The 25,624-nt window shown below is 36.7% G+C and overlaps 3 protein-coding genes across 7 annotated transcripts in view; 2 read left to right on the top strand and 1 right to left on the bottom strand.

Annotated features, from left to right (window-relative positions):
• The window catches only part of LOC138138784 (histamine H2 receptor-like), a 117,036-nt gene extending 94,948 nt beyond the window's left edge, over nt 1–22,088 (top strand). For both annotated transcript variants that reach the window (XM_069058850.1, XM_069058851.1), the window contains 4 exons: nt 8,706–8,863; nt 15,885–16,142; nt 19,769–19,978; nt 20,040–22,088. In XM_069058850.1, the coding sequence (XP_068914951.1) occupies nt 8,765–8,863; nt 15,885–16,142; nt 19,769–19,978; nt 20,040–21,278 (1,806 nt within the window). In that variant the 5' untranslated portion in view covers nt 8,706–8,764 and the 3' untranslated portion in view covers nt 21,279–22,088. The remainder of the gene's footprint in view (nt 1–8,705; nt 8,864–15,884; nt 16,143–19,768; nt 19,979–20,039) is intronic.
• The window catches only part of LOC138138787 (uncharacterized), a 96,677-nt gene that overhangs the window by 43,608 nt on the left and 27,445 nt on the right, over nt 1–25,624 (bottom strand). The gene's annotated exons all lie outside the window — the stretch shown is intronic.
• Nucleotides 22,242–25,624, top strand: part of LOC138138783 (scoloptoxin SSD14-like) — a 72,789-nt gene continuing 69,406 nt past the window's right edge. The window contains exon 1 of the mRNA XM_069058849.1: nt 22,242–22,432. Coding sequence (XP_068914950.1) covers nt 22,380–22,432 — 53 coding nt within the window. The 5' untranslated portion in view covers nt 22,242–22,379. The remainder of the gene's footprint in view (nt 22,433–25,624) is intronic.

The following is a 25,624-nucleotide window of genomic DNA, read 5'->3' on the forward strand; positions in this document are numbered from 1 at the left end:
TATTTGTTAGGTTATCTGTCAATTTTCGTTTTTACAACTCAAAATTTTAGAATAAGGGAAAAGAACGAAAACCTTTTTTAAAATGCAGCAAGCAAGTAGGTAGAAAATCAAATTCTAAAAGCAAAATAAACTTATGAACTAATTTTAATGTTTTCGAATCATGTTTATGAAATAATTATATTGCCAACTTTGGTTATTAAGAATCCCCAATTTAGAAATATTTTTATTTTGCCAACATAATTCAAATTCAACAGGTGGTGGAAATTTAGAATTGAGACAAACTATATGTAAAGTTTACGTTAATATAACCTCATTTTTTACTCTTGTCATGTTTTTGTCATTTTGATTTATTTAGATTAAAAAATAGTGATTTGCGGCATAATAAGGGGTAGGCAGCAGGTGAAAGCGATGATTTAAATACACTCACTGCAATTAACTCAAAATTCAAAGTGACAAAAAAATGCTGCCCGAAATTTAAATTCCGCCACTTTATTTTATGATCATGGAAAAAATCAAATTTAACACGCATGAGCAAATGTGCATTTAGTCATTTGTCCGGTTGGGGCCCTCGCCTACGGCTCGGACGCCCAACTTCCGTCCTCGTAATTAAATGCACTACAGTGAAAATTGTAAATATGCGAAAATGCTTGAACAATAAATATTAAAATACAAAACAAAAATATGTGTGGTGAGTCTTTCCATTTTAATTTCACCTCCACCCTGAAACAGTGAATTATTAAATGTTAGTTGTGTGCCCACACGATACAATTGTTCCGCTCCTGCATTCCGAGCTTTGCAAATGCAGAATTAACGACAGGGCTAGTTGAAACGCTACCACCATAAAGCGAGCCAAAAACGTACAAACTTATCGCATCTCGCCACCCCCTCCGTCGACAAACAAACAAAAAGCTCGCTCCGCTAATTGTCCACATACTGGAAGCTCTGGCAAAGACGGATTCGAAATCGCCGTTGCGGGATATAATGACGGCGAAATTGAACAGTCTGACCCAGAAACGACGCTCCTGCACCGTTTCGATTCTACAAAATAAACAGTTCGTTGCAACCGGATCGATGAGAATATTAATAATAATGAAATGAACGGTTTTCTTTGCGGAAGGAGATGTTCTCGGGCCAACTTGTACGACCATCAATTCAGGTCGTGATTTGCCATTCGTAACAATGCACGGAAAGGAGCGGAGAACGATGGGGTGGGTCTCAATTTATCGCTCAGGGAAATATGTAGTTTAGCAAAGGGCCGGACAGTGTCAGTTTGGATTTATTGTGATAAAAGAAGTGGAAAGTACGCGAGAAGGGTTAAACACGCAGAAACTCCAGAAAAAAATTGAAGAGCAGTTAAAAAACATTTTTGATGGTACTCCATCCGTGTTAATTTCGTTTTGTGTTCCAAAGTTTTTTAGCACCCTTGAAAAGAGTGAAGTTTCGCCCAAGTGTGCTTCCAGATAATTTTGATAATTAAGTGGAGCACGTAAAAACTTGTAGTTTCAGTTGTATGCGAATTTTAACAACAATAAATTGTTGGTAAGACAATGTAACGTTGAATTATTTTTGCCGCAATGATTTTAGTTTACAGACAGAATGGTAAAAAAATATGTGACCAATTTGTACCTTTTTATTACATGCGCTTAAAACAATCGCCGGGTTCGTGTGTGTAAACTTCCCACTTGTAAAATAAGTAGAGATTTATGCATGGGTCGCATAATAATATATTATATCATTAAGAGTAGAAGTGAAGACCGAAACGCAGTTGAGGTCGACAACTGGGCGAAGCACAAAAAGGGCTTCTACAAATGTTTTTATTTTTGAATAAAATTTTTATTTCACTTGTAGGAACATCGGTTGAACAGGACTATTTTTTTTTGTTGCCATGAAAATGGACAAGAATTCAAATTGTAGGAATAAAGACATTGCAAAATCCTAGTTGAGCAAAAGTTGAACAAGATTTATTTTTTACTGCCACAAATAGGATCAAGAATGTTTAGATAACTCGGTGTAAAAATAACTAAAGCAATCAGAAAAATAGTAAAATGTCGTGGTCATATTTTGGTCTTATCTGGAATAACAGAACTAGGTCATCAATAGCTCTATTGAGAAAGTTTGATGCTGTTTGTGAAACTATGCACCAATTGTAATAAAATTTAATAGGATAACAAATAAAAGCATTCTTTTTGAACCTGAACAATTACTGCGAAAACGTTGATTTGTGGTTGTTTTATATCGAAGTACATTTCACTAAATGTATTTCATTTCTAGATTAAATTCTAAACAAAGCACTTTTTACTGGCTCCGCTCGTGTATGTAAACTTTTCACTTGTAAAAAAAAGTAGTGTTTCATGCACACGTCCCATAAATAATTATTTTATCTGACCGTACAAGTGCGCAAAGAATTTTCATTGGTTGTTTTTTTACCAAAAAAATAAATAACAACGGCAAAGACAACGATCAAAAATAATTTGAATTTTTTTTCAGAGTTGCAACCATGACGCGAATTAAAATTCACTGTAAACAGGAAAGTGTCATATTCAACAAATAGTGCAATGAACACCTCGCATTGCACAAATCATATCGACTGCAAATAATGAATAATTAAATGTGTTTATAAGCTAAAGTCATTATCCTGTTAAAACCGCGTATCGTTTATTAAAACCGATTTGATTCCAAATGTGGTAAATTGCCCATAAAGTAACTATTAAGAGGAGAAATGGCACTAAAAATAATTAAATTGCGTTTCTGAATTGAGTTTGGTAAGTTAAAGGCCTGAATGAAATATTATTGTAAAAGAGGGTACGGCATCGAGGCCGGATTAATTTATCGTTACGGATATACTAAGTAGTGATACACAACGCGATTCTACCATATCAGGTTCACTTCACCGTGAGTCATAAATCCGGCTCGAGGGACCAATAAAAGCCATAGCGTCTTGTTTTTAGTCATTTTCATTCACAAATAATACATTATTATTACTGCTACTATGATTCATGAAACGTAGGAAATTCATCTAAACCATGGCCAATTATCTTCTCCACATATTGAATTAAATTAACTCAATTCCGTCGAGTTGAACTATTTATTTGCTCTGGTAAGTAGTTCGAGACTTCCACCTGTCAAAAGCACCAACACTAATTTATCTGTTGCTTATTTAAATTCTGAATCCAAGGAAATCGACATTAGCACATCAGATTTGAATAAAACAGCAAATGACGCCGCGAATACCAAATCTGTCCGATGGAAATTACAAAACCACCTCACAAACTGCACATTTCCATTTTCCATCTTTCCTCATTTAAGAAACGCGCCGACGTCATTCAGATTATTAGAAAGTGTCTTTCCTCCCTAATGAAATTCATGGAAATCAGTCGATCCGTTATTGAAGTCACATCAACATACCCACACACAATTTCCTCCGACTGGAAAAATTCACTCCGTTTCGTTTATTTATTATTGTTATTCCCGGCTCAAAGGTCACGTGCCGTTCCACTTTTTACACGGATTTATTTTTAATAAGCCAGCGACAAGAGCGGAAAGCACAGGATGGGGAATTGAGGCCGTTTCAAAAAAGAAAACAATGCGAAGGGGGTCGATTAACAAAAAAACAAATAAAAATGTGTTAAACTTTCATCACCCGGGGGAGGGTATCTCGAATGCGCGGTCAGCATGGGTCAACAAAACACGAGGGAAAACTGATATGTTACATGTACGTTCGCTGTTAAGTAATCCCATTCGTTAGTCACGGCCGTGAGTGTTTTCTTTTTCTTAATACACGAAGTCTGACAGTGAAAACGATGAGATTTGTAAGTTGTAGAAAAAGTATCGTATTTTACTCGCGTGTAATGGTTATTACTCATCCTGTCTGAGTAATAGCGGTCATTACACGTTTGTTTTTACTTTTTTTGACGATCGGGATTTCTTCAGATCTGGAATTAGATTCAATCGAAATGTGACCAAGATAAATGGGAAGCGGCTTTAGCCTCCGGCGTATCTCTTGATCCTTATTAAGGATGCACCCTGAATCAGCCGTCCCGTCTTAATCGCAATGCAATTAGGGCGGCTGCACAAGGAGCGCCCCGACTGCACAATTCGATTAGACGAAGCGGTGCCAAATCGGGGCTCGCCAATTAATCCCCCCCCCCCCATTTAATCAATTATGGAAAAGGGTAAAAATGTCACTTATCCCGCCATTTCGTGACGTCACCAAATCAAATCACGATCGACCGAATCCGATGGGTCAAGGATGCTCCCGAACCTATCAAAATCCGAATTGATCGATTGTCAAAAAACGATCGCGCTTGCATATTTCATGGAGACATGAAAGGTATCGTGCTCGACGGTAATTACACCTGTTCCTGTGTGAATTAATTATTTCGACTGTTTGACGGGATTGTTTTCGACGACGATCGCACATTTTAAAAGTTTCTGCTGCTGCAGGATAAACGAGTTTGCGTTTCTTCGGCGTTAAATGAGTTTAGGAAAATTCGATTGCGTTGTGTAGTTCACGAGGAGAAGAGCTGGTGGTAGGTCAAGGAGTTCGCGGAGTACGAACGCGGGGCCGGTCAAGTAACACCATCGAGTGGAGTTTCAGTCACGCGAAATAGATAACGGAATAATGGAAACATGAAGGTTGAATTATTTAATTATGTAGCAATCGAGAGACTTTAATGATGGGGGAGGGACAGTGGTTAGGAATTACTAAAAGTTTTTTGATTGGAGCAAGCTACATCTTACAAGACAAGATCAGAAAACTGAAGTGATGGAAGACTCTCAAGCAAATTTTCTCCAAGCAAGTTTCTAATGTGAATTAGGATTGCGGTGGCGAACTTATTCTTGGTTGAAGAAAGGATCCTCTCTTTGAAACTTGTAGGATCTGTAGATAGAAAGGCAACGCTACTAAAACTTTCTGTTCTAATCAAATCGGGATACAACTCCCGAAATATAAAAGTATGCTAAAATCTATGTAACTTAACAATGAGAAGTCCCAATTGTTAACTACTATGGTGCGATAAAAAAAATGTTAAAAAAGCGTATGTCTTAACTTATTTCTTTATTTGATGAAAAGGATGAAAATGGAACAAAGAGAAAAGAAGGAGAGGAAGAATAATGTTATAATAACCGGAATAGGAGGAATTAGAGGAAATATAGAGAGGGGGGTGGAAGAATGGTTAGAAAGAGAGATAGGGGTGAAAATGAACGTAAAGGACGCATTTAGAATAAATAAAAATAAGATGATGCTGCCAAAAATAGAAAGTTGGGAGCAGAAGAAGAACATTATGCTAAATAAGAGTAAGTTGAAGGAAAGAAAAGGTGAGAGGATGTATATAGATGACGATTTGACAAATTTGACAAACGAAGAAAGGAAAACACAAAAGAGGTGGCTAGAAACAGAGAGATAGGATACAGGACAAACGGGATGAACGGGAAATAGTTTATATGGGATGAAAGAGAGGAAAAACTGAAGAAAAATTTTTAGAAGAGAGAGTGAATAAAAAGTTAGATGGACAAAGAAAACGGAAACCGGAAAAGAAGCACAAAGGGGAAAGTCGCTACCGAAAAAGTACAAGTGGGAAAGTCAAGGAGCAAAAAGAAAAAAGAAAAAAGGAAGAGCTACCGGGGGAATAATAACAGGGGTGAAATTAGGAATTAAAGAAAAGCGACAAGAAAAGGAAGAAGAAGAAGGATGCATGGAAAGAAAAGTTCATGTAAGCAATAAATCGTGGAAAATAATGACAGTATACAGTAAAGAGGTGAAGACAACAAGAAGACGTGTCCAAGACGCAATGAAAGAAAACAGGAAAGAATGTATGTTCATGGAAGGGGACATCAACGGAAGAATAGGAAAAAGAGGAGTAAGGAGTTGGGAAGAGGAGAGGAGAGATGGGGAAACCAAATGCAAAAACAAGGTGCAAAATGCAGAGGGGAAGAGACTGATGGAATGGATCGAAGAAAATAGATGGGAAGTGTTGAATGGGAACAAACGAGGGGACGAAGAAGGGGAATGGACCAATACAGAGTGTCTCAGCTAAGTAGAGCCTAATATCTCAGTTATTTTCCAACGGATTTTTGTGAAATTTAAACCGCAGATATTTTAGACGGTGAAGAATAAAATCCCATTAATGGAATAACCCAAGTCTTAAAAACGTAATTTTTACATGCCTTTTTAAAATGTTGAATCACTTAAGATTTATATCAAAAATTTTATCGTCAAGAAAAAATGCTGTAAGGAGAAACTCGTCCTTGAAAGACGTCTGGTTTGCAAGAAAAAGGAAAAAAACTGTGTTAAACGTGGTTGCAGATGCAAAAACGTAGACGCGTATGAAACAAACGCGCACTATCGCCGAATTTTGGTCACCCCTGTTCGCACAAACGCAGATGATATATTTGACGTTTATCTTTCTAACCTTACAAACACTTACAAACTTAAAGACAACATTTTGACGTAATTTATTATACTGGATTCTTTAATTCTTCCATAAAGGACTAAAACAGGATCGAGATATTTTAGCAAGGTAATTTTAATTTAGTTCATGTACGCTTCCGTTGTCTTCGAATAAATTGACGGCTCGCTAAACCTTAAATTTTGTAAAGCCTACATTTGGATAGTGTTCCACGAGAAAACGAACAGTGTCATTGAAGTTCTTAGGACACTCTCATAGGCAAAGTTTTTCAGCAATATTGAAACTTCTGCTATTGTAGTCTATTTTCAATAAATTTACACTATTTGACTTTTCTAATAAAGCGCGCCCACTTTTGACATTTTAAGGGATGTTGCTTGACAACTTTTCATCAATTGTTTCAAAAGGTAACTGCGCAAATACCTTCAAAATTTAGATTAAATTTATAACAACAAAATCTAATCTTTTCGTTGAATCAGATGAGTGATTTAGTTAATTGTTTGTGTAGACACCTATTTTTTAATGTTTAACAATCTAATAAAAATTGCGCTTAATTTTCAATAAAGGAAACATGTGTTAAAATTACATTTTTTAACTTGAGGTAATTTTATTATTACTAATTGAACCTTCACCGTCTAAAATATCTGTATTTTAAATTACAAAAAAATCCGTTGGCAAATAACCGAGATATTAGTCTTGAAAGTCTTAGTTGAGACACCTGTATATGTAGGTAGCAAAGGGGAAACAGTGATAGATTACGGAATAGTGAACGAAGAAGCTTGGGAAGGAGTAGAAGAATTTAGAATAGGAGAGAGAGCAGAGTCGGGCCATCTCGAAATAGCTTTGAGGAAGCGAAGGGGAGGGAAAGAACAGGAAGGAAAGAGGAATAAAACTGTTTATTTTGATTTTTTTGGAATTGCTGTTTTATGTTTAGAGAAAATGTAATCAGGAATCAGAAAGCCCGTAGGACAAAATAAAGCATTCTATATAAAAAAAACTCATTTCTTTATTTGCTTGATATGTAATATATCTAGTCTTCGAATGGATCTGGATGGAGTTGCTTCCACAATTTCCCTCAACATCATTCTTTTGCTTCTTTTTTCGGTTTTTTCTCTAACATCTAACATCCTCGAGATTGTTCTGCCTCGGTCGCAAGCGACCTCAGCAACAATTTTTCTCTAGGTATGTTAAAGAATGATTTCGCGGCCTTGATATACAAATAACTATTATTGTTTGGCTATGTGATTATGTCTTGTAAGTAGTGACATGCAGGGAACCAATATAATGCGAATTTAACAATGATCAATCCAACGTGAATGGTGTATATTTATTGTACAGGGTGAGCGAAACTCGATGTCTCAGCTCTATTAAAAGAAAAGGAAAGACGATAGAAAAGATCTGAAAAGAGGTTCTTAAATGAAATTGAGTGAGGTCCATTTTAAACCAAATTTGCATATTTTTCCATATTTGGAAATTTTTTTTCCCAGAAACAACTTACCTGTATTTTGGCATAGAAAGAAATTTGCTATCTTGTTTAAATTGTGATGATTGCGAATTTTTGATAATACTTTTTTTTACAAATTTGCATAAGTATAATTTTTTTAAATATGCCAAAATAAAGGTATGTTTCTGGGAAAAAAAATTCGATGAATAGTTCACATTGGTAAAGCTTGTTTTCACTGTTCTCAAACCCTAACCTAAAAAATTAATCGAGCAATGACGTGGCTTACCAAATGCCAAAGGTATTTATAGTCACTTGGTATAACCAAAGCCTCGTATAACTCACTTTCACATCTGAAAAAAATATTTCAAATGTTCTATTGCAAAACTAAAAAAATTTGTTTCTCCATAATTCACCAACGATTACACTTTCGTTATTATTTTGGATCAAACATATTTCTTTAAAATTGTTTCTGATCCAGTATTCAGGAGTTATAACTGGGCAAATAAGAACACCAAATTCCGGTAAATTCAAATCTTCAGTATAAATTAAATCGATCAACAAAAATAGATACAAAATAAATAATGTATCCAGATAAAAATATTGATTTATGAGCTTCAGTATTAAATTTTTAATGACACTGCGCTAGGGTGGAATAAGAGAAACCTTTGATGCACGAAGTCTCCGCCGAGTCCAATAACATTGTTGCATTCAGTCTTCTTTGATCTTTACGAACGTTGATATTTTCATTTTCTCAAACATCGTTTACTAAAATTACAACTCAAATAATCCTGAAAACTTCCACTTTGTATCCCGTGCAAGCGAAAGCAACAGGTCTGACGTATCTCCCTTATTTGCAGATGTAGTGCCGTAAAGTGTGCGCCATGGACGTCGTGAAATAGCCCGGAACCGGACCGGAATGACATCTATGTTCCTCAACATACCGCTGATACTGATTTCCTCATTGGGCATCCTCTTCAACGGGTACATCGTGACCGCCGTCCTCCTCACCAGACAGGTACCCACCGAAAAACTCCCCCTCTTAATTAAACTCCAGACAATTTAGCAGAAATTAATTATCCCACGCTCTCATTACTTTGTATGCTGCAAGTTATTAATAGGCTTTTAACGTGTAATCGAGCGAACGCCCGGAATTTCAAACTATTACCGGAGTCTCACTTGGAAACTTCGCCGAACCGTTTCCATTTCTCCGCGGTCCCCAGCTAAATTTACTCGACATGACAACGTTGCATACATTATTAATAATTGTCGGGGGAGGGGAGATTCGCAACTTTGTCACCGTCTATTAAATCGCGAGGCATCCGACGTTGTCGATTCTACTACAGTTTATTAGAATCTGGAGAGGTAAGCGAAGTGGGGAACGTGGGGACCTCCAATATCCGAGATGGTGAAGCTGGCAAAGTTCCCACCGTAACGCAATTAAGAACACAAAGAACAAAGAAGAAGTACATGTCCAACTAATCAGGCACTCGGCTTTGCCTCGTGTCGGAAACCTAGTTTTCACGCTGTAAAATACCCCTACCGTACTCTAAATAACTATTCAAAGGAGTAACTACGGCTACGTTGTTGTTTCGTTGGATGTCTGGTAGAGAGATTTGCCTTTGGCATTTTTCAAGCAACGGGAATGTCCAGAACGTTGTAATTTCAAATAGTTTACATTTCAAGCCCCCAAAATGATACTTTTTGTCAAAAGTGTTATCCACATAAAGCAACATGAAGCTTTTTACGCTATTCCCTTCATTTCCAGAAGAGATCTCAAGCATTTTGTGAGCGGGATGTTGTGATAATTTTATATATGATTCGCGGCAGTACATGTTGTTCACATAAAAAATATCACTTTTACTACGATTAAATAATGAATTAAATATACTGACTTTCGTTAAAACCGTAACACTTTGGATTTGAGTAGAAGAAACAAACGATTAAAGTTTTAAAGACAACAAACAACAAGTTTGGACATAAGAGACAGATTATCCACAAGACGGGCTCTTGGAATGGAGTGGGGGAAAATGTACGACGCAGAACAAAGCATTTTGAGCTGCATTCCTCTTAGAAGTATTGGATTTCCTCATGGGCTGTGAGTCATATCTGCCCAATACAAACGACGAATATCGGTCTCAATAGACGCTATAGTGTCGTCTCTGCCTCGTCTATTTGCATGAAAAGTAGTCGACGTTTTCAGTTTTCATTTATAGATTTTTCACTGGTTTATCCCGCCTTCGCACAGATATTTCCAAGGTCACAGCCCATGAGAGAATCCAATACCTCTATCACACTTCATCGCACTCGCAGAACAAATTGGAGCAAGTAGAGTACAAATTTAAAAAATGTATAAATCTCTGCGTGGTTTCTATAAAATTTTACCTGGAGGAATTTTAGCAACGAGCATTTTTGTCTAGAATGTGCACATCCAAAATCTGCATAATCTGTTTCGCATTTTGAATTGGAGAACTAGTGATAATTTTAATACGAAAAGCTCTGGTTTGGCTTATTAGAGTTTATTTCATTCATAAATTTCGTTAGCGTTCTCGGTGTAATTTTATTCAAAAATATTCACGCAATTCCAAATAATGCCAGCTCAACATTAATCTTCAGAATATTGAATGTAAATGTCCCGCATCCAGTGAGGGCACTCTTAGGGTAATGTGCGTGGAAACAAAACAAAGATTTTGCGAAAAATCGAGAATTTATTTAAAAAAAAGAGAAATTGGTTGTGATTTAAAAAAATTATGTCACCGTTTAGTTGAGCAGAAGTGCGTGGGCAAGAGATTAATGTCTACCGTGCATATTGTAAATTGAGTTGAGAGAGAAAATAAAATCTGGAAACTTCGACACTCAACAAGTCGTAAATACCAAATCACAAAAGTATTTTTCGAGTTTATTACCCACTAAATCTGTATTGTGCTACCAGCATTTCTTATTGCTTTCTGAACAGAAAATGGATGAATACAAAATGCAAGAGTAATAAACGTTAACGATCCGCAGGAGAATAAAACACTATTTTATGGAATTTCAATCACGTCGCATCTAAAAATTAAGTTGGCATAAAACTGTTCCAGCTTTAAAATACGTCTGAATCAACTAAACATTTTGCGCGACAATTTAAAAACTGTTGTGGTTCTGGTGGCGGCTCAAACTACCAAATTAGGAATGAAGTAGAGCACCATATAAGCATACTAAAAACCACTTTTTGATTTAAAAAATGTTTACTAAAGAAGATTCTAGACTGTCGCTTCGTGCAGAATCAACAGAAGCCACAAGAAATACAAGAAATGGGCTTCCCGAAGTCGGTAGAATTATTTTGGAATGTACAGGACAAACAGACGAAAAAGATAATTACGAAAGTTAATCAAGTCTGGGAAGTTCTGCAAGAACAATAGAACAAGATGACGGTTACAGTGTTCAAGAGCTTGCGTGCAGAAAACCTTTGAAGATATTGTCAAGAGAAGGAAGAAGTGAAGACGAGAAAAAATAAATATTTGCTTGTTGATAGACACTTTATATTTTCAATTATTTTTTGCTTTGTTGTGTTTAGAATTAAACGGTACAAGAGAATTTTTTGGATGTGTTGAAATTAATGGACTGTATATTTTGCAAATAAAGAAAAAAAATAGAAAGGTGAAGTTGGTTCAAAAAGAAAAACGTCTGTTTTCTAAACAGAAGAATTAATATTTGTCTAATAACTTCTGCTTGTGAAACGTGTGTGGGGGCTTAATAGAAATTTCAATCAGTGTGTAATAACCGTTTCATCTAAGAACACCCACGCCGTTTGCGGAATTGTAAAGTTTGATCAAGTTTTTGTAAACAATTAGAGTTTCTTGATTAATGACGTTGGTTTAAACTGTTATCATCATACATTTTCTTTTCTTCAAGAAAAAAATTGCAGCTTCGCAAAAATTAGAAAATTTGTTTCGTTAAAACTAAGTTAGATTTTAGGAAAAGATTTTTCTTCTTAATAGGTACACCATTAGAATTAAGATAAATAAGAATAATTATTATTAGAATATTCACCAAAATATGATTTTTAAAAGTAATTATAATGCAGAATGATGAACGCATCTCTGAATTTTTTATTTTACTATTTTTTGATTTACTTGATAAATTAACAATCAAATGTAAAAGGAAAAATTCGTGCATAATACTGACCTGAGATTTAATAGTTATTTCTGCATTTATAATCAATACTTTTCTTCGAAATGGGAAATCTCCAAAATTTTCCAAATCCCACGCGTAAAAAAGGCGCTTTAAATACTTCATTGTCTTTATAAAAGAAACTAACCAAGTTAAGCACAATTTGGTTAATTGCAAGTGTAATCGAATTCCTCCAGTTGTAAAATAAAGTAGCTTATTCTTGTTGGAAGTCCGTTTGTTAGTTCCACATCACCAGTTGATTTATAAATAGTTCGAGGAGTCTTTGATATCTTTCAACTTTAATTGTTCCATTAAAGAAGATTGGGACAATAATTCCCCTTCAGGACGTTGCAACACAAATACCAATTTTAATTGGACACAATGGCACCGCAACAACATCGTGAAGATTATACGTTGACCAAGTTCCATAATTTTGAGAGTTAACCACACCAAAAAGGTGAAACCAAGCCTCATCAGAAAAAAATAATGTCTTATATGTCATAATTGAGTAAACTGTTATACGAATGGCAAACTTGAATTCGTGGAGAAGAATCAGGAGGTAGGAGTTTCTGATCCTTCAAGGAATTTTGGTAAGAGTGCAAATGTAAATTAAAAAAAAATCTTGTAAAGTCTGAGGAAAGTTTTAAAATTGAAGAAACTAACTTTGGAGAGACTAGGAGAAAAGGTTAATTCTTAATTCAGATCTCTCTATTTGTTGGCATAATATCACAATATCTGGTGTCCAGTAGACTTGCCTATAGCTAGCTGCACTGGCAGTATTTAAAAAGTTTTCGACCATTGTTCCACAATGCTGTGAAAAAAAAAACGATACAAAACAAGAAACTGACGATACACCGAGTGTCCTGAATATTCCCAATAACCATTTTCATTCATAAAAACACTTGAAAAATGAGCCATTCTAATGAATATGTTATTTTCAACTACGTAGCGGTGAAAACCACTTTTAGAAATGTTTATTAATTTAGAAAATCAACAATAAATATCAAAATGACTTTTGTTAACGCCACTGTCTTGATTTAAACATCAACTTTGCCAAAGGAATATTTCTCAGGTGTTAACAACCTATCAGAAATAGTCACAACCTTTTACCATTAACCTGGGGTGTACTTTTAAAGATAAGATAAAATCGTTAACAATAATTATTATTATACAATAGGTGTCGGGTGTTCATTTAAATTTATCCTCAAAGTTGGCATTGAAGAGTCGATTGTGAACGCACCACTCGTCAGTCTGCACAAACAACGCAAAGATTAGATTTAAACAGCTGATCCGTGATCTTTAATCCGTGGTGCGTTCACAATCGACCCTTCAACGCCTACTTTTGAGGATAACATAAAATAATGCATATGCGAAAAAATGCCAATAATTGGTAGAATACGTCTAAATTTAACTGACAGATGCATGTTCTTGATGTACACATAAAATTGTACACACGCAATCAGGTAGTTACTATCATTGTAAAAACCTAGTTACTGAGGTGCGATGGCAATTCTCATTTTATGCGCAATGGAGTGACGCACCATTAGAGAAACGGACCGTTTCAATGTTTTTTATAGGAATTTTGATTTGTTACAGTAATCACAATTATTTGCCCGTTACAATACCTAAAACTATTCGAATACAATCAAAGTAAATTAAACGATGACTAATAATAATCAGAAACGCAATAAAATAATCAATAAAATTATTATTAAGTTTCCGAAAATGTTTAACACTTAAATACTAACCATTTCTTTTACATGTAAAATAATTGGTGGATAATAACGTTCAGAATTACTTCTGTACACGTACGGACAATAAAATTGTCGCTGAAATTTGTTTCAGTAATTTTTATGATCTGAAATGGGTTTGCCTTGCTTCAAAATAAAATGTCGCAAGTGACATTTTTTTTAAATAGAATTACACTGCAATGAGTGTTAACTGCTAACCTTTAATTTAGAAGAATTATTTGCCATTAAAAAATATTAAATAAATATGACAGCTCCGTTAATCAAACTCCGACAATTTTTGTGTCACCAAATGTACTTACAGTGAACGTATTTATACAAGAAAGTAAAGAATCGAAACACTAAAAACCGTTCATGTTGTTTTCGCATAATGGGAGGCTATTATTTATTTTTTTAACGTTGGACACACTGTTTGATTTCCGTCACTAAAGTCCCAGACATGCGGACTTATCAAAATGAACATAACATGTTGCTGAATTTCCCGCGATGTCTGAGTATTCTTCTATTGCAAACTAGTAAAACTGACAAGAATGCACTAGACATTGAAGCTATTTATAACCTCAAACTTAGAAAAACATAACCTAATTCAACAAACAGCTTTACTACCAAATTAAATACAAAATGTCCATGCCCTCCCATTATGCCAAAACAACGTGAATGCATTTTATATGTCGAAAACTAAAAGAGAAAGCGAGAAAATTCTCAACAAAGAATAAAAGATAAGGCGTCAATATACCTATCAATATTTATCACTAATGTCTTACATAATATAATTGATAAAGAATCACAGTGAACCACACATTAACATCGACATTTATAACTCTAGTTCCTGTTTTATTGGTTGCATACCCTTTAAACCGAAGCTGCAATTCTTGATTAACCGCCTCTCTCTTATCCCCGTGTTCCATGTTGTTCATAATGATTAATGTTTTTCTTTATCAGACGAAGCGTTAAATGCGTTAAAATCTTCTCTTGGAATATGTGTTCCCAAGATGTATCAAGAAGTAAAAACCGTTTTGCATGCAAAGTATTCGTTGACGCATCGCTGCTGCATAATTTGTCATTGAATAAACCAGAAGATAATAGGTACATTAATCGTGCTAGGAAGCTTCAAAATTCAAATTTAAAACAGCCGCATGTTTAACAACAAACCATTTAGATATCACATACGATGTGCAGCAGGTGACTTAAAATTCATCCTTGGAGAACTCCTCCAATTAAAATTTGCACCTGTCGTATTCTGGTCGAGTTTTGTTAGTTAAATATAACTTAAAGAAGAGTAATCGAGTATCTGGAACGTGGCAGTGTTGTTGTCTTTGAAAACAGTACATTTGTTTTTGTGCAATGTTGTTGTCTCAATCGAACAGACTAAATTGGTTGTAGTGTAACTTGATTTTAATTATTTCTAAAAAAAAAATATATTTTACATTGCATTATCTCAAAACCCTTTGTGTTTAGGCAACCAAGTAATCACATCAATGTACCTTTAAGATAGTATAGTTACGCTATGTACTGTAGATGGCAAATTTCACAGCCTACAATAACCATTCTATCGCGCGTTTAAATGAAATCCTGGGCTGAGTAGGTGTTGGAAAAGTAAACCCTTTAGAACAGTGTAAATTTTGAATTTCCCGCCGTTTGACACGAATGACATTTGTTTATGTTTAATCGGGACATAATTGAACATGTTTGTTTTCAGCAAAGGGTACCCTTAGATATTTGCTTCAAGAATGTAAAACATGGCAAAGAAAGAAAAAAAAAGTTTTTTTGGCTCTAAATTTTAGGCTAGCTTTCAATATGCTCGAATTAATTTACGCTGTAAAAAAGCACAACAATTGACGGTTTCCAACGCCTTCCCAGCCTAGGATTTCATTTGAAGGCGCGATACATTCTTTTGACTTTTTTAATAAAAAGAGTGAGTTATTTCGTTCAATCTCATTTAGTAATGTCATTCCAAACGCTTTTATTAACCTATTTCCAAATTTAAAAAAAATGTAGTTTTCCCAATTCCAATTTATAATAACGAATTCTTCCCGAAGACAGCGCCCAAACTGTAATTTAAATTCTTCGCGTTGTAATTCCGCTTTGTTAATATAATAGAATAGAATGTTCCTTTTGGCTGAGCGATTAAAATTCCAGGTGACAACTGCCAACAACATCCTCCTTCTGCATCTGGGAGCGATCGACGTGCTTCTCGGAGTCCTCTTCCTGGTGTTTTCGGTGCCAGGATTCACAAAGTCGGGATGGTTGACGGAGGGAGTGCCGTGCGTCCTTCACGGTTTCCTCTACAATCTGTTGCACCCCTTGGCCTTGTGGACCATCTGCGGCCTAAATTGTGACAGATACTACGCGATCGCCGCTCCCCTGCACTACACCCACATCGTCAATGCCAAGAAGGTAATTGTCTCGGGGAAAACAACCGTCCGGACTAAAACCCGTCGATATCCCCCGAACAAAGTGGATGTTCATCACGCAACGTAATTGGCCCGTTTTTATTCAATAATCATGTCGCAGTCGGTACACATGAACCATTTACATAAACCGAAAATAGACTCCAGTAATGACAACTGGAATTGCTACGGAAATCGATGGCGGAGTATCGATCTCGGTCGTAATTTTTTTTACGCGATTTTCGTTGTTAATTAGGCAAACATTTCTGGGGCGCTGGGTAAACAAGTTAAACGGGGGTATTTGCCAAAGTTAAATACAATTACTTTATGAATTATAATTGGCGACGGTGGAGTAGCGGCGGCCACGAAACGTTCGTTGATTGATGGAGTGGGCTGAAAATGTGAGAGAGCGCCCCCACAAGAGGCAATTACGGTGGAAAAAGGAGGTTTTTTTAAGACGCCGAAGAAATTAAATAAGGGGCAGTTCCGGTCAAAATTGACCCCCTCGGTTCGGTTATGATTAATAATATCGGGTGTTTTTTTATTTTACCTCATAGTAGGCGTTGAAGAGTCGATTGTGAACGCACTATACAGGTTACGGTTCACGAATCAGCTGTTTAAATCTTACGTTTTTCACGAGTGGTGCATTCACAATCGACTCTTCAACGCCTACTACGAGGTGAAATTTTAAAAAACACCCGATATAATACAAAATATTTACATCCTTTGAAATCTTGCAAGATGTGACTGTCGATGCAAATTAATAGTCATTATAATGAAAATAATCGTCTCTGAGAAAGAGAATATAAGATAAGGAAGTTAAATGAGCAGTATAAAAAAAAATACATTCACGTTGTTTTGGCATAATGAGACGCCATGGAAATTTTGCATTTAATTAGAAGCAAAGCTGTTTGTTGAATTAGGTTATGTTTTTCTAAGTTTGAGGTTATAAATATGTACCGTCAATGTCTAGTGACAGTTCTAATATAAGAATACTCAGACGTCAAGAGAGATTCAGCAATATGTTATGTTCATTTTGATAGGTCCTCACGTTGGGCACTTTAATGACGGAAACGTTAAAAAAATAAATTGTAGCCTCCCATTCTGCCAAAACAACGTGAACGGTGTTTATGATAATATTCTTTCTACCGGGTGGGGCATCGTATACGCGCACGCAAGAAATCGCGACTTCTAATTATAGAAAATTGTGGAAATTTTTCACACTTACCTGGCTATTGGTAAGGTATATGTCATAATTTTTTGATCATTTTTCATTTACAAACAAAGCCAAAAAAAAATAAAATGTAAATTTCAACCAAAAAGTCAAATTCTGATTTTTATACTGACCTACCTAGATTCACCTCCTATAATTATTTACGAAATCAGCGGAAAAAAACACCAATTAGATTTTGAATTAAAAGCAGTTTTACATTTAAACTTTCAAAATCATTTTTATTTATGACCTTGTACTTGTGCTGTTGTAAATTTAGGTGACAATGGAAACTGTCATTTTTATAGCAAAGCTGTAAGTAAGACGGTCAAAACGGGCTGCTACTAGTGAATGGCCCTTTTGTTGGCAAATTATAGCATTTGGGCCATAAATCACCCGTCTGGTTTGCGTTTAAATAAAAAAGCGAATTATTTAGCTAACCAAGTCAAAATTTGTAATTGTGCCACCAGGGTTTGATGCGCTAGCAGACACAGATTCATTTAGTGTAAAAACTTTATAGGTAAATTAACAGTTAATTTCAGAAAACTAATAAAACTGTTACGGCCTTATTTATTAACAAAAAAATTTTAAAAATTCTGAAATATACCTTACCAATAATTAGTTAGGAATATAGAATTTCGACAATTTTATTTAATTAGAAGTCGCGATTTCTTGCGTGCGCGTATACGATGCCCCACCCGGTATTTGGCGTATGTAGAGGATTCCGACAGTATCAGCCGCCAATACGTGCGAATATCCCCAAGTCGACAAGTGTTTTTGCTAACCATCCCAGAATTTTAAAATTCTTACTTTTGATTTAAAAACGGCTCAAAAGGTGCAAAATAGTAAAAATAGCATGTTATACTCGTTGTACAAGACATGTTGTCGAACTCGTTCCTTTAGAGCACTCCTCGATACGCTCGTCGTGCCCTCAACCCTTTCAGCGTGGTCACGATATCAATATACGGAAGATTATCAAATTGTTTGTATAAAAAGAAAAATATCGATCTATCTATACAGGTGTATCAAAACGACAGCACCAACTACTTGTAATCATATAAAGTAGAGTGACAGGAACGTGAAAAAAAATAATACAATAATACAAATATTCTCCTGATGCTTTTTTTTTATTTTTCAAATTTTTTTTTGTTGACATACAAGCGCATGATTAATTGACTAAGATTTATTCAAAAATTATGTAACAAAAATTTTAAAAAACCAAATGGACTAAAAGAAAAATAATTTAATTAGTGAATGTTACTGCAATTTAATGAATACTGTGTCTAATATTTTTTTCAAGAACATTTAACACGCTGTACCTTTAGTGTTTAATACCCCGAATGGACATCAAATCGTGATTCGTGACTAATGAACAATCGTATTTAAAGTGACGTTTTATAAACTATTTGTCAGTGCAAAATGTGGCACTTTAGAGAAGGGAGTAGAAAAAACTCAGTTTTACAAACCGTGGTAAATAATAGTTATTTATATTACAAGGCTAGAACTGTCATTTTGCAAGTGCGATCACAGTTTGTGGGTAGAAGCGTCAGCCGAGGCGCCACAAGTGCGAGCACTTACAAAACAGTTTCCGGCCATGTAATACACAACAATTTTTCGGCAGACAATTTATTTAAAGCAAATCCGTAATTTAGATCATCGTTGGCAAACTATATTTTCCCTTCAAGACCGTACACCAACGTCGGTATTAATCTTCCCTCAATGGCAGTACTGGCTCGTTAACAAACTTCTATGTATGAGGGGTACACGACGCTGGGGAGCGACACTCGAGAATATAACATTTGTAACGCTCACAGAGACGCTTTGTTACACCGTCAACAACCGAGGGACGTTAGTTAACGCCACGCCACACAGGCACCGTGGTGCTCAGGTCGATGATTTTTTAATCTCGAGCAAGATTCTCTTATTTGTTTTACAATTTATCAAATATGAATTTTGCTAAAACTAACAAAATATAATTATTTTTTTTCTTCAGTGAGAGTGAAACGAGAGGTTGGTGTATTCAATTCCGTATTTTGAATACAAAACAACCAGCTCAAGTTAAATTACATTCTGCAACCCTATCACGGCTAAATATAGCGTCATCCATATTCCGACAAATGTCCTTTGCGAGGATAGCGACGACATGATACCTTTATAGATTTTATTTCGAGGTGGGGCGAACAAACTCGCTATATTTGCACATGATGAGGGCAAAATTAATTAATTGCAGGACATTTTTCAGATACATAATGAAATTCCTCGGCGATACTGTTCCGCCATCGTTATGCTAACGAGGTGGCGCTTGTTCCACTAATAACAATGTCATTAGCAAAAACAAGTTAAAAATTGCAATTCCATTGTCAAACTGTGTTCTTTCATCTCCCACCGGTATCACGTGACGGATATCAACTTAGTCCTTCTAGGTACTAGTCGGCTTGGGCATCGGTTGGACCATCTCCTTCCTCCTGTGCCTCCCGCCGCTGTTCATGGTGGCCCCTTACACCTACATCCACGGCTTGGAAGCGTGCGCCCCCGACTTTTCCTTCGGCTCGGGAACTCTCTGGTACTCCACTCTCTACACCGCCTTCACCCTCTTGCTTCCCGCCACACTCATCATCTGCTGTAACCTCAAGGTAAACACGCGAGCAACAGCTGTTGCAGCAGAACCTCGATACAAGAGTGTAATTTTGACAGATCTTGATGATCGCTCGGTACCACCGCCACCGCATCGCCTCAGCCATCTACGAAGTCACCCTCTCCGCTCAAGTGACGATAACGCACCAAAGGAACCCGTTCTTCGTGCCGACGGTGACGGCGTCGGCTTCGGGCCCCCCAAAGTTCAAAGGGCGCAGCGCCATCTACTCGGTACTGCAACTGGTCGGCTCGTTGGCGGTACTCTACCTGCCGTACTACAGCCTGATCATATGGGAAGCGACGAGCGGTTCCTTCGAGCGCATCTCCAAAAAAATCCACCCCCATTTCTTCACGACTGCCATGGCGCTGCTCATTTGTTCGCCACCCATCAACGGCTTTCTCTACGGAGTGAAGAGCAAACCGCTGCGCAAGACCTTCAAGAACTACTGGCGGAAGAAGCAGACGAAGAGCGAGGTGAACCAGGAGATCCAAGCGAGGACTCCGTCCACTTGCGGCTCGAGAAGACCCTCGCTGACTCCTCTGGGCTTCTTGACCAAGCCCACCTTGCAGACGCGCCTGTCTGAAGCGCTCTTGGACGTGCAGAAAGCTGTCAACAGTCCCCAGAAGCACAAGATAAAGAGGATCACGACGGAGTTGTCGTGGCGGCCTGCGTCGGCCAACAGTCTCAATTTGTTGTCGCGCGAGGAGAACGGACGCAAGATGAAGCAGACCTCCAGCTGTAACACCCTCCAGGTCCCGGTGAACGACACCGAGATCTCCGTCATCACCGAGGACGACGCCAAGAGCGCGCAGAAGTCGCCTAACAGACTCAACTCGACTAATTTCATCCTGCAGAAGATCTTCGGCTCGGAGGCCAACGAGAAGAAGAGCGAAGTCGTACAGAACATCCTCGACGGGACCCCGAAGCACTCCCCTAGGATCACCATCACGCGGACCTACTCGGAGGAAAGCGAGGCGTCCAAGAGAGACGTCATCACTAGGAAGCACTCCCTCTCGAGCACGACTCTGCTCGAGAGGAAGTGGCGCCAGTTGGAGAAGACCGCCCCCGCCCCCACGACCAAGCCGCTCCTGGACAACTCCAGCAACGGGAGCGACTCGTCGGAGACGTCCGAAACGTCAAGCGGCAAGATCTTCATGGCCTTGGACAACAAACTCCAAGAGACCAACGAAAACCAGTTACTATTGCTCACGTGGCCTCACAAGAGTGAGGAAAAGAAGCACAGACCGGTGTTGTTGAAGCAGAAAACAATACAATCACACGATGTTGTTTTGCATTAGATATTTGTATAGTTCAATGTGATGTCTGAATGTGATAATTAGCAAATTAATGTAATGAGCGGAGCGCAACGTTGGGATTTATTTTATTACTGTTGGCCGCTTGTTAGTGACACACCTGTTAATGCGCGAACCATTATTGAAGTTTTAAATGTCTAAAAACTGTTGAACAAGTTTAAACGTGCTACATTCCATTGTACGAGTATTCCCACCGATTCGCGACCAGTCAATACATGTAAGAAGTGCTTTGATAACGTGTTAGGCTAATTTGTTACACTGTCAGGACGTTGAGCGAGCGGCGGCGGCGGCATCTGACGGCAAACTCGATACTAATATGACAGCTGACAGATTACGATACCGTCAACTCGGTGTCGGTTATGCGGTTCCGTTCTACAATTTCAAATTTCAATTTCAAAATTGCGTGAATTACAGGGTAATCATACAATCGTTTTGTATAATCCGGAGGAGGTCAAATGCATATCTTACGTAATAATAAACCGATCAGTATTAAAGTCGACTCGTAGGCGATAATCTAATATAGGAAGGACATAAAAGATGTACTAAATATTTTAATTATACTGTGTACCTACTTTGTTACGTTGTTCTCGTTTCATATAGTTTAACAGATACGTTGTGTATTAAATGGGAAGCATTACCGTCTGTAACAATAACTACCCGTCTAGTCCTATCTAGTCATTTTTAGTGTCTCGTTGTTAGTGATATTGACCTGATTTTCATTTTTATTTTGTTGGTAATTGTTTACGAGCAACTGTGTTAGACATTATAATTTTCTTAAATAAATGTTGAAAATTACGTCGTGTTTCTCTCCATCCTACCAGAGATGATTGAAGACCTCCCATCAGTATTGATCAACACTAGATTGATTGATTTCCCTCAGCCATTTATAATTCATGTGCGCAAGGGTTCAGCTGTCGGTTCTAGTTGACAAATAACTGTCAAAAATGATCGACTCAGTACTCACGAATCGCAATTTTGTTAAGATGTTAAAATTTCTAGTGTGATAGTGCCGGTCAAATGGGAAATAGCGAACTGCACTCGAGTCTTTTCATGTAACTGGCGAAGATTTCGACCGTTTTGGCCAAAATGGAAACGGAAAAAACTAAATTATTGGAATCGGAGGAAGTAGAAAATTCCAGGTTAGTAATTTCGTATGGATTTATTATGAATAATTGGGCGTGGGGAGGAAAGTGTGTTCATTATTGAATAGAAGGGACACGTAGTCATGCGTCTGTGTTTTACCACGACGTAAATGTATTGGGTGATTCAAAATGATTGCGGATAAGTATGGCAACTATGTACGAAAATGTATGTGTGAACTGTGTGGGTAGGATAGAGTTGGCATTTCTTCATATATCTACTAAGTAGTCCTAGTTAAACGCCGTGCCAAAATAAAAAAAACCATTGTGGTGAAAATAACACACATTTTTCATGACATTTCCTATTATTTATCACAGTGACAGATAAGTAATTTGCACCACAATGTTTTTGTTTTTTTTTTTGGCACAGCGTATAGTGATATATTATGCAGTTCATCGTCGCGCAATTTTAAAAATTGTCAAGTCAATGTGCAATGGTATAAAAAAAAAATCAAATGCACGCACACGAAATGTCATACAAATGTAGACTCTACCCCACCCTACACAGTTGCCATATAAATTTTCGTACTATGGCGGACAATAAATTTAGGCCGGCCTGTCATTGTCTTGACATCAAAATGTGAAGCTGGCATTATGTTCAACTAACCCCATTTTTGATTTTTGTCATTCTTGTCATCTTGACAACGATAATCAAAATTAAAATTAGGAAAAGAAGGGTGCACCAGAGAGAAGTGCTACTACAAATCAGTTATGCTAGTGAGTCATGATCTGTAAGTTACGAAAAGGGCGAAGGAAACGGCAAACAGCTTGAAAACCTTCAGTTTGACAGAGTGACACATCAGTCATAATGACAATAAATGGTCGTTTGCATTGACTTTTTTGAAATGTCAGAAATTTGCCGGCCTAAATTTATTGTCCGCCATAGTACATAGTTGCCATACTTATCCACAACGATTTTGAATCACCCAATATAATCTAGGACAAAAGTGTGGACGTGCCGTACTTGTATACGTCACTTGGTGTTCAGCAAATGACAGTCTTGTTGATATAACAATTTGTGAAGATGCTCTATCTTGTCGAAAGACACTATCACACTGTCCCTCCACTTCCCTGGTGAAGATTTTGTAAAATTGTGTGGTGTAGGTTGTGTTTTGGGGAAAATCTGTCAAAATGTCAAATATGCAAAACGTCAAACTAGACCGTGTAAACACGAAATCGGAAGTACCGTGCCTTCAAATAAATTCGGAATTAGAGTAGGCTATGATTTATATATATATGTTTTAAGGTTTGGCAATAGACGTTTAACACGTGTATTGTGCTGTCCAAGGTCACTGCTGTGCCTTTAAAAATTGCATGTTACCAACTTCATAATAAAATCACAGCCAACTCTAATTCCGAATTTATTTGAAGGCACGGTACCTATCTGTATACCCCCTGTCCGTTCTCAAACTCGAACATAGGCAATTAACATTGAATTGAACGTTTTTGCTGATTCCTGCTCGCCAATTGAACTTACAGGTAAGGTAATGGTATCAATAGAAATATAAAATTATTGCGCTTGAAATGATACCAGTAATAAGATTAAAGGTGCTATTTTTATTTTAATATGCTAATTTAAAACTTGGCGATTTTTAAATATGACATGCCATGATTTTCAAATTTGACAGCATTTGTCCAAAAATTTGAAATTTGTTGGTTTAAGTCAAGCGAAAAATGAATTGTTACTCCAATGAAGAACGAATTTTTATGGTAAAAACCTTTTACAGTGGCATTAGTTTGCGGAGAGTTAGAGATTTGTTTGCCGTAAAGTTTCATACCAGAACTATACCTTCTGTTAGTACTATTCACAAATTTGTAGAAAAATTTGAAAGATGTGCAAATATTTCTTTAGAATCAGAAGCTAGGGGTGGTAAGTAATAATATTTTGTATTGGTAAGAGAAAATATTCAAAAACAATAATTATATCGCAGGAAATAGACAAATAGTTGACCGCACAGAAGAACGTGTTTTGGCGATGGTAAATTTGGACCCAATATCCAGTTTAAGGCAAATTTCCCTTGAAGTAGGTTTATGCAAATCGCAGATACAGACTATCCTCAGAAAATATAAATATCATCCCTACAAGGCACAGTGCCATCAAGAGATATTTGCTGTTGACGAAGAAAGTAGGAGTGCCTTCTGTTATGAAATGCAGGAGCGTGCTAACAATGATCGTCGCTTTCTGTCGGCAATTTGCTTTACAGACGAATGCACTTTTACGTTAAATAACGAACCAAATGTTCAAAACACGCGATATTGGGCTCAGGAAAACCCTAGATTTAATATTTCTATTCGAACTCAGTATCCTCAAAAAATTAATATCGGGGCTGGGATTTTTAATAACAATATTATTGGTCCATTTGAAATAGAGGGAAATTTAAATTCAGCAACTTATTTAGATTTATTAGTAACTAAGGTAGGACCTGCATTGGAAGAAGTTGCAAGAGAAAATCAGGAAATCTGGTTCCAACAAGATGGCTGTCCCACGCATTTCGGCCTAGGAGTTAGAAATTTTTTAAATGATTCATTTCCAAATTGTTGGATTGGTAGAGGTGGTGCTATAAATTGGCCAGCAAGATCTCCTGATTTAGTACCTTGCGACTTTTTCTTGTGGAGCCACCTTAAAACAAAATTTACAAAAGACGCCACCCAGATATTAATTCTTTGAGAGAAGCAATAACTGCCGAGTGCGCGTTAATTACTGAAAAGCAGTTGGCTAATGTAAGAAATGCTTTTTATAACAGATTGGAGTATTGCTTATTTCAAAACGGGGGGTTATTTGAATATTTATTGTAATTTTATCTTTTTCTTTAGTTTCTTTGCTTTTTTTTTATTAAGAATTTTATAATAAAAACTACTTTTAAAATGTTAATTACTTTATTATTATTAATTCTTTAATGTGTGATGTATAAAAATAATAGCATAATGCCTATAAACTGAATGCACAATGTTAATTGCCTATGTTCGACTTTGAGAATGGACACCCGGTATAAAAAGGAACAATACATAGTTACAGCGTGTAAAATTAATTGAACATATTTTGGGATGATAATCAAAGCTGTCAACCATATACATAAAGCAAAAAGTACTAGAAGGTAACTCTTCCAATATTACTTTTTAACTCGATTCGATTCGACTTTAAGGATGTAAGTATTAACCATACAATCTACGACAAAAGCACCTAGAATTCGA

The sequence above is a fragment of the Tenebrio molitor genome, chromosome 9, assembly GCF_963966145.1.
Source record: "Tenebrio molitor chromosome 9, icTenMoli1.1, whole genome shotgun sequence".
NCBI classification, from domain to species: domain Eukaryota; kingdom Metazoa; phylum Arthropoda; class Insecta; order Coleoptera; family Tenebrionidae; genus Tenebrio; species Tenebrio molitor.